Genomic DNA, 16,961 nt, shown 5'->3' with positions numbered 1-16,961 from the left:
TAGTCTTCACTGCCAGTTTCAAAGCTCGGTTGGGGATGCCATCCAAACCCGGGGCCTTGTTGTCACCGATCCTACCACATATTTAGAGTGGTTATCATGAGCAAGCAAGAGCATGATGACTAATGAGAAAGAAACCAAACGAAATGAAATTTGGCAAAATAAAATGACTCGCTCCCATAAAAAGGTTACAAAAAGCTGGCGAAGAATGTGAATCAATAATCGAGAAAGTCTCCGGCCTGTGAAGGCTGAATTATCAATTGCTAAAACTTAAATATCTACACAGAACCGACAGAGAAAGCAGCGAATTCAGAAGCCCTGATTTTTTTTTTGAAAATGAGAGGCACATCCACGTAGAATCAGTTGAATAGAGAGAACGGTCAAACCTATATAAAAAGCTATCAAATGCCTGCGTGTAAGAATGATATTCTAAATCAAGCAGGAAATTTTACCAAGCAGCAACTTGAGCGGTACCTCGTAAAATCTAAATTTAAAATTTTGAGAAACAAAACGAAAAAATAATGGTCCTTTTAAAAAAAACGAAGGCATAAAGAAATAGAGTACATCCTAATACAAGTGGTTTCCGGGATACTATTTTGATAGAGGTAGACAGAGGTACCAAAAGAGGATGTGTCAAACCGCATTACAAATGAGTGACAATAACGCATTCGCAGAATGTAGACGCAGAATCTACTGTGAAAAGGATAAATATACATAGTATAGCCATGTATATGTCAGTCGATGCATCTCTCTCTCGCCAGAATATCAATTGGGATCATCACCTGCTATTACGTAGGCTGTTTCGTTTGATATTGTTCGATAGCGCGACATGTTCGGAGTGTAGTTAGGCGATATGTGGCTTCTATTTTCCTTCTTTTTACATTCTTTTCTAGTACATCCACCCAGACTGGGGCTGCATATAGTAAGATCGATCTGACCACCCTCGAAATAAGAAGGTGACGGTTAGATCTTGGGCCACTTGTATTCGGTAGTATTCTCGCCAGCAGTTTTCCGGTACTATATGCCCCAGATGTGGGAAATTCTCCTTCCTTAAGACATGCAGCAAATACATCGGCAAGCGTATTTGGCGCAATATTCATTACTGAACGCTTTTTGGGGATACTATCTAAGCGAGGAGCCTTATTTTATACTATTTGCTTTGCAGCCTCCAGGACTTCTTCCTCGCTTACCATTGGAATTTCGACGGGATCCACTTGGATAATAGGAAGGCTAGCGGTATTCAAATTTTGTGGGAAAAAGTTCGTCACTATCACTTGTTGCAAGGTAGGGCAAGTAATGGGCGCGTAGCATTAGTCTTCGATTTTGGCCATCACCCAGTGGCCCCGCCATCAGCTTCCTTACACAGCCGCTCGTAGTGCTTCTTTGTACTGTTCATATCCAGATCGGTTTTTGCTTCGTTGATTGCGTATTTGGGCCTTGATTCAGGCTCTGGTTGGGGGCCATGCTAAATATCAATTTAATTTCCAATTTGCAGAACTTCAATTTGATGATTTTGTGAAGAAACCCTTTACTCAGATTGCGCGTAGCGGGGCTGGATTTTTGGCTTAAAAGAAGATACCGCCGTCCATTCTTACCCTATGCTACCCACTGATTATATGATTCCTTTGTATTGTACATTCAGAGATTTCTCTCTTCAGATTTCTCTCCAAAGATTAATTTCAGATTTCATGTTTGATGATTAGAATGGTGTTAGTTTGGCTTATTCCAAGAAGCGGCTGCTTATAGGGTGTAGTCAGCTAAAATCGCAGCAAGACATGTTTTTTTTTGACCACATATTATCATCTCATTACATATTTTCAGTAGTTGAAAAAGATTGAGCTATAAGAGAAGTTGGAAAACGCTAAATATTCATACAGAGCTTCATCATAAATGGAAACAAGCCATTAATACTAAGATGGTCTTGTATAACAGTCTCAGAATTTCATTTGGTTAATTCTTTAAATTTATGAAAGGAATTGGGTAGTTAGTTTTAAGCTACGTAAATCAATAGAAGAATTTTCCGTTTTTAACTCAAATTTTTTTATTTGATTACCACAAGATCCCGCACTGAAGAAGGAAACAAACGGTACACGGACTACCGAATATACAGTTATCCAAGAAAAAAAATTGAACCAAAAATGGAAAATCTTTTACTGATTTACATACATTTAAAGATTGGCTGAAAAACACACTCCGTTCTCAATGATTTTAAGATATGCTTTCCAGACAAATCAGAGATTTGTGCGTCTCTTACTGGTATATACATATCTCTTGTCTTTTTAATTGTTTTTTTTATCTGATTGACCTACCTCACATCAATCCTATCCCAGTGGTTGGTAATGAATTAAAAATCCAAGGAAAATTCTTGTGCAGTGAAATATAATCCTCAGAATTGTCCTTATCTTAACTTACCCCGGTGTTAGATTTCAATCAGTAGCAAAACCTCAAAATTGTGGTCTGGAAATATTCAATCCAAAAACTACATTTACATAAATATTCATGTACCTCTGTCCCATAAATATGGGGGGAATTTAAGATGAATAACTATATTTGGGCGTTCATAAAAAATCTTGATGACAAATTGCGGATATGTTTCGACGGAAAAACAGTTTCAAGACTGGCTATATATGGCAGTCCGTGGTTTCACAAGTGTTCATCTTTCCACTGTCAGATTCTAGATATATAATTTTTTTTAAAAGATATATTATCTAACTCAAGCAAGAATGACAAACTGAAGACGACTTTGAAGTGGTCCTACTTTTGTAGCTTTGAACAACAGAAAAACTATCAAAACATATTTTCACGGTCAGCTCTTCATCAAGAGTTTAATTTGCAAATGTTGCTGACTAATCTTATAAACTTTTAAAATTGTTAGAGATCCATAGACTTTACTCAGCCATTGCTTTTAGAAAGTATCTTTAATCCAATACACACACCAAAAGCTTGACGTAAAATAAGCTTTCAGTAATTTCAATGCGCGTAAACGTCTTCAAAATAGATGGATACAAAACCAAAAAATCACCAGTTTACCTGGTGTGCAGGTAGATAGCTTAGTGAAATTTGTTTCATTACAGCGGTTTTTGAGTTTGTATTTCAGATTTATGTGTTATTTACATGTTTTATTGAAATAAAGCTTTTAGTATGTTCTCGTTACGGTCTTGAATGAAGTGCTCTAACACGCTCCAAGGCTCAAATCCAACTGAATTGTTGCGTCATCTGATTACGTTAATTACGGTGATACCTAGCGTTTGGACAAATTCTGAAACAGATTGATAGAAACCATTCACGATCGCTTCCCTATTATTGACTTTATTGCAAAAAAGGTTGCTGAATGCCTTTCAAAATTTTCTGAGGCTGGGTGGTTCAAGTATGAAAGGTTTTGTTGTTTTCTTTATTTGGACTCTGGGTGCAGGAAGGATCCTGTATATGTAATTCAATTCTGTTAGGCAGTATTCCTCAAGACCGGAGGTTTAGAATGATTTTCCAGTGATGTCACTCGTTATATAATGAGGCTTTGGTACGTTACATTGTTCACTTTAAGGGGGTCATCCCGTGTTTCGGATCCGCGGAATCGAATTTTTTTTTTGCATCGATTGTATCTAGAGACAGTGTAGAATATATGGGCAAAGTGATTTTTTGATATTCGGAGTCGTTCGGAAAGTGTTATAGTGTTAAACACGTAATAAGTCGTATGCCAGATTTATTTAAATCGCGGTAATAAAGCGCGTATTTATCGGTTCAAATTCGAATGACTTCGCTAAAAGGAAGCCAAGGCTGTACATGTGTTTCTTGAAGAAATCTAAACTTTATGGACTAGGTATAGCAGATTAATGGCCAGTTAAGATTTTATGGCTAAAAATCGCATTCTATTTTTTAAATGCGTTTTTCTCGAAACTGCATATTGAAAACCTGCTGCCACCATAGCCCAAAATCTACCCAACGAAATTCTTCGAAAATTTCATGACTTATTCAGAACACATTTCTACGGTCCGCTAACTAGCATAATTGCGATTCATTCGGTTTTTTTTTATTCATTAAAGAAGCCTTGAAAAAACACCAAAATTCACAAAAGAAAGTTTAACACGGCGGCAAAAATTTTGTTTTTAATATTTTTTAATAATCCTAGTTTGCGGACTGTAGCTAAGCCCGCACGTTAAAATGCCGTTTATTTGTTTTCTTTAAGATGGTCGCAGCGCCCTCTAGTGTGGCAGCAGAAAAATACCTTTTTTTCGAGATGGATATATAAATTGCTCTGTATTTCAATAATGAACTATCCTATCGGGCTACGCATGCTCAAGATATTAATAAATGGATGGTGAAAAATTTGTATTTGTATCTTTATCCAGTTTTTCACAAAAAGTTTCTAAAGGAAGCGAAAAAAACAGCTTTTAGACGGGATGACTACCTTAATGTGATACTAATAACGATAATGCCTTAGGGTGTAATTAGTTCGTAAGGAAAGGACAATTTTGACCGACAATAACTTCGTTATTAATAATAGATTTTTCACTAAATTTACCAGTATCAAGTCCTATATAAAGCTTATGTTGTGCTCTTAGAGTGAGCTGACAATATTCCACTGAGGGAGGACGTAAAATGTATTATTATTAGCTTTTTGGAAATAAATGAATTTTCAAGCCTAGATGTTAGATTTAGGAGACTATCACGATTCATTTCAAATTCTTCACTTAATCAGTTTTTATGGATAAATCCTCTCTCGCTTGTGGTTTGCAGTTTTCAGGACATTATTCCTCCGTTTCGCAGCCAATATCGAAATACGACCTGTTTCATAACGTCATAATCGTTCAAGTTTTCTTGCTTGATATCACACAAGACCATCATAATTTTCTAGTATACCAGGAATAAGTTGTCTCACAAGTAAATTTCAAAAAGATGTGGAACGTAGAGTGGAATTACTTTTAAACACATAACACAGTTTTCCAGCTGTACTATCTCCCTCTGGGGTTTCTTCTTTTGAGCTTAACACAATTTGTTTCAGTCCGACAAAAGACGGAAACTGTTGAACCTCTTTAGAACTGTTATGAACAGATGTTCATAGCTTCTACTTTTCCCGTTGTTATGTAATTGTCATATTGATATCACCAATATGTGCTATGTTATGCTATACATTTATGTCAAGCGTAACTATCCCTTTAAATTTTGCTTTGTTTCTCAGCCTTGCAGCAAATATCCTGGTTCGAAACACAAATATTATTATATGTGAAAGTTTTTTAGTGCCTTTCCAACAGGCTCAATGTTTATATTGTTAAAAACTCTTTCTTTGGCTAGGAAGGTAGCCAGTCGTACCCGCCATTTCAAAGAGGTTTGTTTCAGTTAGCCTTCCGTTCAGATACACATGCTGGAATCTTCTTATTCGTAATCCATTTCTGATCTGTCTAACATAACATATTTAATATGCGCCAGTAAATTTAAAGTCTCTCGCTGGTCCGTGGCTTCGCCTGTAAATTCTGGATTGTCGAACATAATTGAATCAAATACTGCCTCCAAAGATCCTTTCTAGCGATGGGAATACTGACCGCATTTCTTTAAATGAAATGTCTGCACTGCAGCTTGCATTCATGTTCATTAAAATTTTCAGTTTCTTGTCCAACGGCTCCTTTCGTCATAAGTCCAACCAGGATCTCCTATTGGCAAGCATACCTTTTAGGAGATGTTGAAGATCTTCCTAGCCAATTCAAAGGGGTCTTCAGTCAATCACTGACAGAGCTCTCTTACTGTATCTCTTGGAGCCCTCCAAGTAGCATTCACAACATTCTCTAGGGTATCTACGTTTGATTTCCCGCTTGATATTAGAATTTATTGTTTTTCCATTCATTTTGCTGGGTTTTCTAAAAGGCTTCGGAGTCTTCATCTTTGCATTTGCATCGAAGAGAATCCAGCTGTATTCCGAAAAATACTTTTTGCCGGACACTCATAAATTGCCTAATTTAAAAACCACTATGCAGTATGTTAGTATGTGGTACTAATAAAATTAAAAGGTCTCGATTAGTACTTTCCGAAGCTAGTTTTAGTTTTAACATTTGTAGGAAAGGTGGGGAGTGCGGGGGTTCGAAAGTGATTATTTCTTTACGGGACTCATTCTCCAAAAATTACCTAATCGAAAAATCTGAAAAAAATCAGAAGACTGCCATTCTCACATATATATCCATATATTACGTTCTACGTACTAATGGGACAAACGCACATGACAAATGTCTTTATATAAGAAATATGCAAAACCTTTCGTACGTGAAGCGTCCAACTTCCGGCTTTCCGACTTTGCAGTGCCGACTTCTCTCACACGGTTGGTTGACTTTCGCCCGTACTGTCGTCCTAGTATGCTTACTATATTAATTAGGAATGACCCCATATTTAGCCTCCTGCTTCGTTGTTATTTTAAGATTGTAAGCATGTGAACACCCTTTAGGTACTGATTCTTCATTAGAACCCCTACGGACTCTTTTCTTAATCGATGCGGTTTGATCGCTACGGTAGCCGCCATTTTCCTCTATTTTACCGGACCATTGGTGAGGTTTGTCATAGTTTTCCTCTGACATTCTTCTGACGTCATGCCCTCCACTATCTTCAATTTAATTAATGTAATAAATAAGCTTGGTTTTCAAATCACCATCCAGCGTATCAAGCCACCGTTGTTTATACGCTGGGTGGTGATTTAAAAGTCTCGCGATTGCATCCAAATCGGCCCCTTGATAGAGCAAACTGGCGAAATCAAGCACGAAGGAAGGACAAGCACACATGCGGATCATTGTCATTCGGAGTTGCCCCCAACCTGGCTCTATACACCTTCCTAAGCCGACTGGGTTCCTGTTATGAATTTGCAGGAATTATAAGTACCTACAGGAAGTTTGTTACTAGTTTTGATTGCGATGCCTAGATAAGTCTTTTTACTTTCGGCCTTGTTGCTTGCAACCTTTTGCCATGCCTCCCATCTTCCATAAGCCGACATTTAGCAACAACTAAGGCATAAGTATCAAGTGAGGATGCTACCAGTCGTAGATTTTTTCTCTCTCGTTTTCGCATCCGAACTCCCTAACAAAAAGACAAGGAAACACGTGTCGTCAGATTATTCCATGGACTGCACTCAGGTACTGGTGGACCTGGATGGTCATAATTCATCAGTTTTTCGGTTAGTTTGATAGCTTTGAATTAGTGGTTAATTTTGATTTTGACACGAACAGGGTTACAATTATCTACGTTTGAAATAGGCTAAATTTATTAGTTCCTTTTTAAGGTTTTGTGTGAAACAAAACCTTATTAGAATCGAGACGGTGTCTGTCTGTCCGTCTGTCCGTCCGTCTGTCTGTCTGTCTGTCTGTCTGTCACACCCAATTTATTCGGAAACGGCTGGACCGTTTGTCACGAAAATCGGTGGAAGTATTTAATCTGGTGTTCCCTTTACATGCAGTAAGTGGCGCCATCTTGTGTTAAGTTTAAGGCGCTCCCCATACATGTGAATGGAAGGTGCAAATTTTTTTTTCGGAGAATGTAGCCATGTGGGGTATCAAATGAAAGGTCTCAATTAGTACTTTCCGAAAATGGTTCAATATTTGATATTGGGTGAAACATAGGGGAGTGAGGACTCAAAATATGACCCCCGAAAAAGTGTAACAGGTCTCGTTCTCAGAACCTATCCAACCGAAAAATCTGAAAAAAATCACAGTGGTGCATCTCTACGAAATCTAGGCCTCAAAATATATCCGGTTCCGATATCTGCACAAATAAAGTTAGTAATAGTATATTTCCACATTTTAGAAATTCACCCGGCACCCCCCTTATATTCATCCCAGAATTACAAAATTTGGCGTGCGTATAAAGAAGAACATAATGCACAATTTGGTCAAGTTTGAAATCCAACTATTATTAACAAAGTTATAGGGGGTGAAACTTCACATTTTTTTGTGAATTTTGTGCACTCTACAACCTGCATGACGTCATCATCACATATCCATTCGTCAATACCACAATGAAATGAGTTCTTATGAATGGGGTCGGAAAGAATTATTTTGTTTTAGTTTTTTAGTCATTTGTATATGAATATCAATTACTCCAACCAGACATGTGTGTATATAGGTATATAGTATATGCGTGCTAATGAACTTTGCGGGTAGTGCCTAATTCAGATAGATATAAGAAGTAAATCGGAAATATGGGTACGATCAATTTATATACATGCATATATGTGTACAGTATTCGGAAATAGACGGTTTGTTTGTTTAGGGTGAGCGGAATATCTATGGCTGTAATATGTACGTATGTCTCGTAGTTTGGAAAAATATGAAGGATTACGTTGGATTTGCAGCTATATACGGATAGAAAAATGTGCGTTGAAATTTCTTACATAAGATGAACACAAAACCTTTATACCCGAAGCACGAGCTTCCGGTATTCCGACTTGTTTTTTAAATAGGAAAACTTCTGTCATCAACTTTACGGAAGTTCCTCGGTACAGAATTACGTGTTCGGGAAAAATTGCGACCATTTCTCGGACAAATCTGCAATTTTTTGGGACGGATTGAAATGTTTGCTGGTCGCTTTTCAGAAGATTAACCTAAAAAGCGCTCGCTCGTAGTAACTGATTCACATTTACTCTAGTGTTTCCCCATAAGATCTAGGCCCAAGGCTTTTAGGTATATACGTCGAATCTAACTAGCGATTAACGATACTGTCATTTATTCCATCAATGTAGAGTAATGCAAAGATTGACCATTTACGAGACTTCAGCTAGAGAAAATCCCCGCTCGAAGTGAAAACTATATGGAAAACGTGGCTCAGGGTGAAAGCTATGCAGACTCCCCTATTATCCCCCTTTTCGCATTGAAATTTCTATTCGATAACCACCGTGTGTTAGGCCGAAACTTACTTCGCCGTGGGGTCGCTCGATCCATCTCCTAATATCCCATTTGATTCTATGGGTCCATCGGAAATTCTCTGATTCGTTGCATCTCAGCGAACTAGCGCCAGCGAGCGGAAGGTTCTCCGGTGATATACGCTCGATCATACAGACGTCCTTCTCGCGGTAGAATATCAATTGCGATCATCTCTGCTATCGCGATATGCAGCTCATATATTTCTTCTTTTAACTTTCCTTCTGGTGCGTTTGACCACACTGGGTAGCATATAGTAGGTTCGAACTGGCGCCAATTGGGAAAAAGCTTTCCTCCTGGTCGACGGACCTCATTATTATGGGCTAGAATCCAAATTAAAAAAATTTAGGCGACTTACGGTTTCGGCCATGGCAGAGGGAACTCATCCTGTATCTCTGTCCTGGGAGCAACGTGGCCGAAGTGAGCAAGTATTTTCAAACTATCGACATTTTTGCGTACAGTTCCTACAGGAGTCAATCGGTGTTCATTGATTGATTGTCAGCTCCTAGCGGACGGATCATTTGTCAAAAATGATGTTCCTATTAGATGGATTCTCTTGCGTTCATCCTTAATCATTTTTAGTTTTGATATCTACTAGTCCGATGATCTTGAGCCTATACTCGTATTTTGCCGGCCTTTGCCGGAATATCTTGGCGGAAAGGTACCTACATTTAATTTATGGTAATGTTTTCTCTAGGAATATTAATCGATTTGCAATTCTCAATAAAAGATGAAAAGTGTTCTCGATGCCGTTTAGCCTTTTATAATAGTTCGAATGGCTGCATCATCGAAACAGAAGCAAAATTTTAAAATTCATAATTAATGGAATCCAAAAGATTTCGAACATTTTGTCTCACACAGGTCATTTCTGACTTAGCCAAACTTTCATTTGGCCTCGCACAAGATTTCTGTCTTATAACGTGTTCTGATCAGATACGTTTTTTTTTCTCATACATTTCTGTCACTGCTGATACTGAAGAATTTGGAGAAAACGTATGGAAAGAGGGAAGGGGTGGTTTCACTTTTACTGTATAAACTTCTTGCTGAATATCAGTATGAATACTGCGATTACTTAGATGATCTTCCACATTTTCCCTTGCCTCCGAATCAGGCCTATGTAGGGGATAATTACCCTGTGTCAAAGTTGCTCATGTGTATACCAAACTGTGTCAAACGCCGACAGTTGAAGTGCAGAAAAACAAGATGGATGGCTCTCTATCTACAGACGTGGCAATGTTGTTTAGCTACTGAGAAATATACTGGGTACGATTCGTCTAGTGACCTCGCATTGATGGTCATGTGTCTGTCGCATAAATGCAATAATTTTAGGAATATTTATCTCAAGCTATTTCATCAATCTATTGCAATTTAACAGTATTAGGATAACTGTCACTCCATTCTTTTTGAAAATCAATCTAATTTCAAATTGTGAGAATTTGAGACACTGAAAGCTCCAACTACTTCGGAAATTTGTTAACAAGCAGGTCCTGCAGATTTTACCATTGTAGATGCCCGTCGGCTGCATGGATATTTTATTTGTTTTGCTTGACCATGTAGCATCTAATATCTTAATTGTTTACATTTGTTGTAATAGATGCGTTTTCATCGCTCGTAGGAGACGGAACGAAACTCTTAAAGCGAGAGCATAGAGCTTTGTTCAGGCTCCGAATGAATGAAAATTTATATCTATGTACTTTAGTAGCAGTTCCGAAGTGAAATTTTACTTTTTTTAAAAAAACTACTACAGTAGATACATGCGAAACCTTCAATCTCCAACTAATTTCCATATTCGCTGTTATCCCAGCTTTTATAGTAGTTCCCTTTCTTTTCGCTGAACCCGTCAAGTATGCGTAGCACAAACATTATTCCAAGTTTCCACCAGAACTGATTCTGATAATGCCTCCCGCACTTTCTTCCGAGCCCTATTGATGTTTATACAAGCGTATCAACAGATGATACGGACTCCAATGTAAACAACTGGCATTTCCACTGAATCCGTTCTCTTTCGACGTCCATTATTCCAGCTAATGCCAAAGAGACTGGGGCTCTGTTACTTTCAGCGCAAATCGAAGAGAAACCCACAAACTTCTTTCATCAACGCAGCATATCTGCTGAAAGTATGGTTTCTGGTATCGCGTCCATACCATTCCCATTTCCATGCTAGCCAACGTGGTTGCTTCCCTCGGTGGCATGGCATAGATATTACCCAACATACCATGTGGAGCCTGAAGAGCTGAACTCTGGAAGTCTGCTTCGGTATGGGTTTTATATTCTAGATACACGAGTATCTTTTCATGGCCCGATGGAGTGTGGAAGGCGCACAGTCACGTAGGGGAGAGCTGAAAGCCGCTGTTGTTGTTGTTGTTGTTGGTCTAGAATTCAGCTGTTCCCGTACTGAAACACATGCTCAAACATACAGCCGCCGAGCCAGGCGATAATTTCAAGAGTATAGTTGTGCGCTTGCTTTTGCTTTTGAAACAGCATTTTCCGTGGATACGGGGCTCTCCTTGGAGCGATACGAGTTTTTGAGTTATTTTTCCTACAATTAACGTACTATTTACGTCCACTGAGTGCATGACATTTTGGCATTTCACGTTTGGCATTTCAAAATATCTGAATTTTCAGTTCGGAGATAGATCGCAGTTCTTCCGGTTTTGGTTATTAATGATCCAAAAGACCACTCGTTAGATTCTCCCCGAAATTCTTGTGTATTCTTCAAGTGATAATTGGGCCCCCGTGTCTGAAATTTCAAGTGTTCGCGAACATCTTAGAGAAAAATCGATTGCATCCCCACATTCGACTGGTGTTTCGCAAAAGTTAGTGATGTGTCAATCGGGGACGACGGAGTGTAACCTTATTCGAAGCTATAAGTGTAAATGAGTAACCTTCCGAATTCAGCAATTGGATGCTATGGCGATGGAATCAATACAGTTCGATTGATGGTGCGGCAACAACACAGAATCGCAATGTCATTGAGATAACTTCGCTGGAGTATTGTTGAATGCACATACCAAAGGTGTGAGTAACTTGCTCCCCTTGCTCTGCGAGCAACTAGATGAATAGATACTTTTAGAATTGGCTGTGCCTAGAATAACATCTTTCGCTGGTGCTTGGACGTTCCGGGGCTCTTTTTAGCTGAATTCCTGATTTTGTTTTATTTGTTATTGCACATTCTTCCGAGGTGCTCTATTGGGAAGGGGAAGAATCGGCTTTGCGGGTCCGGGTAAACGGTTACTCGGAAAGATTATCAGATTCATTCATCTTGCGTGTTTTACCGCTTGGTTCACTGTTACGAAATCCTCTCATTTACCATAATTTACGCTTATTACGAGTAGGAGCCAGAAGACCGGCGATGCATATTTTAACATGTTTTACGGCTTCATTGAGTGCAGCGAGATATAAAATAATATCTCCATACAAAGCATCTAACTCAGCCGCTTGTATCTACCAGTTTTCATACTTTAAATTCTGACCCAGTTGTCTGAACTACATAGATCAGCTAGTTCTGCTTTACTGCCAATTGTAAGAACGGATTATGCAAATTTGGTTCATTGTTTCCGATGTAATGATCTGTAAATGGCCTTTGCAGCTTCCTTCGCGTGCGCCATGATATTACTCATACGCACAAAGTTTATCGTAACCGCATACGCTGGTTGTTTTAGATAAACTAGTCGATTTACAGATTTATCGCCCGGCGAATAAACTTTCGTCAGATTAACACTGACTTGGCTGCTTTTCCTATGATTCAGAACAGTTCAAACCCCTACAGACCTTGCTCTCTCCGTCAACCACGGCCTGGGCTTTCGAAGACTGTTTTTGGTGACAATTTTCGGGTCAATGGTTGCAAGTGAAAGTGGTAAACGAATGCATATACAATTAGATTCGAAAACACAATAGTTAAGGAAAAATGAACATTTCTGAAAGAAAAAGCCCCGCGGAAACTGGACTTGAGAAATTGAGACCCAACGACCTCACTAACTCTACTTCACGTAGGTAGAAGAATGTGTAGATTTTTCTGTTGTTCGGCGCCCATTATCCGATACCAAATGAATGAATGCTGGGAAAACATTGCCACGAAAGTTTGCCTTACCTTTTGTGATATGAATACCAATGTTGGTTGCGTTCTGTACGGATTGCGGTCGAACGCTGGTAAAAGGTAAACGACATGTTAACGTGGATATGTTGACGACTATCTTTTAAAGTGATTGAGGTTATTATAATAGATACTTGCTTATAGTGTGGATGAAGGGTTTTCAGTGTTATTAGTTTTCAAAGAGAGTTTGCCTCAAGTTCTAAACGTTTCTAGGTTTCCATGGTAAACAAACGAAATATAATGCCTAAGGCTAAGAACCTCAGATAATAATTTCTTTTGCTTTCGCTTAAGATTCAGGTGCTGAAAAATACATACTCAATCATCATAACACCCTTACACAATACAAAGGGGTACATTTTTGCCAGGAATGAAATGAATACTTTGATCTATCAAGGCACCACTTGAATATACCTATTTTTTGGCAGTAGTAGTTCTTTGCTCCTTTTTATTTATGTACTTATGGAGAAGAGCCTGGGAGGGCCAACAGGTCTGTGAACTTGAGAAGCACATGGAGCAACCGCAGCAGGCATCGAAATTTTACCAACAAGTCAGCAAAATAAAGCCTTATACAACTCGATACTCATCTTATTGTATAAGGCGAGGGGATTCTGAAGCAATCGATTGAGTACTTCGATGAACTGCTCTTCGACCAAAATATCGGAGAGTTAGAGGTCTCGCCAACTAAAGACGCGAGGCAAATACTGCCGCATCATCCATGAAAAAAAAATTTCGTGCAATTTATCGGCTCAAAAATCATAAGTCGTCAGGAGTCGATGGAATTACAGCCGAACTGGCAAGATATGGATACGACCAACTACACTAAGCGACTGCCTCTAACTAATGTCTGAAGCCAGATAAAAGCATGCATTTCTTTTAACTTGGCTCCGGAAAAACTGATCCGCGATGCTGATGTAAATGCAAGAGGCACCATCCTCTTCCAGTCCACTCAACTACTGGCCTACGCTGACGATATTGACTTTATGGGAAGAACAACCAGAGATGTGGAATCTACCTTGATCGCGAAATCTTCAACTGCACATTAATGAAGGCAAGACAAAGTTCATGGTGGCAACGGCAGCATCATAGGCCAAAAAAACAACAACATCAAACAGCACTAGTCAAATAAGAACTGTAAAGATAGGAGACTAAATGATTTTGCCAGTCCTCATGTATTCCGTGGAGACCCGTTCGGGAGAAAAGTCTTTCTAAGAATTTTTGGCTACCTACATAAGGATGGACCATAAAACGAAGGAATTTATGAGCGATACTACGTCCGTTTGGTTGTAGATAACATCCGGTTCAATTGGTTGCGGTGGGCGGGTCAGTTAATCTGTATGGATGAGGGTGATCCAGCTCGAAGAACCAGGGCAATATCTATGGTAGAAAAGAAGACGTGGCAGACCCTACCTCAGATAAGGTGATCGTGTAGGCCAGGATAGCAGACAACTTTTAGGGAAATCGGATTAGTGGACTTTGGTGCAAAACCAGGATGACTGGAGTTCTTTACTAAAGCAGGCCTAGACCGGATACCGGCTGTTGCGACGTTAATAATGATGAGTTGAACAATACTTAGGATGAGCCCCAATTCTCAAAAGGAAAAGAAATTAGGCAACCAATCCTATATTCGAAACTTGGAAAACAGAAAGGCTCTGATGAATCAAGTTACAGCAGTAGTCTTGAACGGATATTTTCTAGTTGATTTTCGGTTAGGTTACCCAATATGAGAAGAATTCGCCTTAGTCAGAGAGGAGTTGAGTTGAAATCTTAGGAGGGACGCGATCAGAAACCAGCCATTAAAAACTACGCCTAGGTCCTGGAAGTTGCTCAACCCAATATATTATCAAATAAAAGGGAAATAGTCCATGGAAGGGGGACCCATGAATGGAGCATTGAAGGTTTGCTGAACCTTCAGATCAACAAGTCCACGAGTAACTGACCTTTGGACCGACGATGTTCTTCATTCGAAAATGTACCAAGTCGCAACTATGGACGAAGGTTTGGAACCTTTGAGTAACAGTAGTGTTCGCTTTCCATGTGCTATTCCCGTACAATAACACAAAAAAAAACATGCCCTACGGATAAGGCAGTATAACGTATAACAAAAAGAAATAATATCGGTGATAAGATGCAGCAATGACGGGCTCGGCTTTAGGTTTCAAATTCCTCTGAGATTTTACCTCGCTGCAGTACGTGAAATTTTATACCATCATATGTCACTCTGATAATAGCTATTGCTTTCTCCAGAAAGCCACCTTCCTGAGAATACATTCCCTGTTGACGCTGTCGAAAGCCTTTTCAATATATATGAACAACAGGTAAAGTGGTGAACTGACTAAAACTTATTCGTATGGGGTTGAAGTGGTCAGAGCACGAGGACCTAAAGCTGAAACCAAACTGCCGGCTGGGGCTATTTTTGCTATTATCTCCGGCGGCAAGGAGCACGCAACTACCTCTCCAATTGTTTCATTCAAAAAGGGTGCCCTTCTTTGACTCTGTGAAAGGTCTCAGATTCTCGTATAAGTGGAAATAACACCTATTTCTGCGGGGAGAATGTAAAGCCCCAGCGGCCATATTTCGTTTCAGTGCATTGACGGCCGAGATGATTTCATATCTCTTTAGAGGAGCAGTTCTTATTCACGCCAAGACCACCACATATCCGCACAAAGTATTGTCAGGCATTCAGACCACTCATCATTATCACAGTGTCTCCTTTAGCAAATGTCTCCTGAACTACGTGTAATTGCGCAGCCTGTAATGCAAACTCATGCTCTAGTTATCGAGTAGCGTACGCACATTCCAAAAATCGACGTGTGTTCTGAGACGATAGCCAAATATTGTTATCGATAGGTCCATCCTTATCTGAAGCATGGATAACATTTCTATAGCAAGAAAAAATTCGAAATCTGCAAATTTCTATCCCTTTTGGCTACCTTTTACGACAACCAGGGAATACTTTATGTGAATTTTTAATCCCACCTCATACTACTATTGAAGTTTCCACCCACCCCTCGCTATGCCTCGTGTTACGCGACCATTCAGCCTATAATAACTCATCCATTCCCATTTCTCTAAGGGGCTTAGGACCGATAAGATCGACTGTTAATCCACAGAGTTATGCATGTGTATAAGTTGAATACTTTTGGAACACATCTCCTAGAATACCACTTTGACAAGTATTTTATCTGCAGGAAGGATGGGCATGGGGAACATTCTCGCAACCACACCACTTCACTGTACGCCCTTAGCACCACTAAGTGGTATGTCATATTTACCTTCCTCCGATTGATCTCAAATGCGAAGTGCTTCCTCTAATATGGACCACCCCAGCCATAACTGGTATTTGCCGCATTCTAATAGACAGACCGCATCAATAATCCCCCCGGTACTTGATAAGTTCGAAGTGATTGATGCGGTTAGCAACCCGAATACTAATCGTAGGTTTTAGTTTTCCTACCGTTCCTACCGCCGCGTCCATCAAGAGAAGACCTAACATTGAAAACTTTGATACTCCTGTCGTGACGTTCCTTCATTCGTATCGTACCGAAGTATCCTTGCCGGGAGGTGACTTTCGAGTAGCTTATTAATTAATTCGCGACACCCGCTTTTATCCACTTCCAGCTGGCTGAATTGGACGAATTTTGGCGTCTATTGCGTCGATCGCTAAATGAGCGAAAGGATAACCAAACAGTCGCTCCGATAGGTCTTCCCTATATTCTGTGATAGAAGTCTTTTAAAAATAACCCCTTGTAGAATGGTTCTTATTGTACATATAAACCGAATCGACTGGTATGATGCAGGGTATCTTAGTTGCTTGTTAGCCTTCGGTAGCAAATCTAGCTTCTACCTTATCCACTGAGCAAGGAAAACTCTTTCTACCACCTCTTTAAAGCATTCTCGCTTGCTGGTGCATATAGCCCACTTAAGCCTACTTCGAAGATTCGCGAGCCCTTTCAGTTTCTCACCGAAGTTTGTTCTTTCTCTGGATC

The 16,961-nt window shown here is 39.5% G+C and overlaps 1 protein-coding gene across 6 annotated transcripts in view; it reads left to right on the top strand.

Moving 5' to 3' along the window:
• Positions 1–16,961, top strand: part of LOC119656513 (MICAL-like protein 1) — a 322,282-nt gene that overhangs the window by 262,945 nt on the left and 42,376 nt on the right. Inside the window, exon 1 of one of the 6 annotated variants that reach the window (XM_038062853.1) lies at positions 11,341–11,898. The exons of 4 other annotated variants lie outside the window; for them this stretch is intronic. In XM_038062853.1, the coding sequence (XP_037918781.1) occupies positions 11,884–11,898 (15 nt within the window). In that variant the 5' untranslated portion in view covers positions 11,341–11,883. Of the gene's footprint in view, positions 1–11,340; positions 11,899–16,961 lie in introns of those variants that run through there. One more of the 6 variants, XM_038062854.1, reaches the window with a different exon arrangement.

Source organism: Hermetia illucens, chromosome 5 (assembly GCF_905115235.1).
Source record: "Hermetia illucens chromosome 5, iHerIll2.2.curated.20191125, whole genome shotgun sequence".
Taxonomy (NCBI): Eukaryota; Metazoa; Arthropoda; class Insecta; order Diptera; family Stratiomyidae; genus Hermetia; species Hermetia illucens.
Note: the sequence above shows the minus strand (reverse complement) of the source record. Positions and strands in the feature narration are given on the sequence as shown.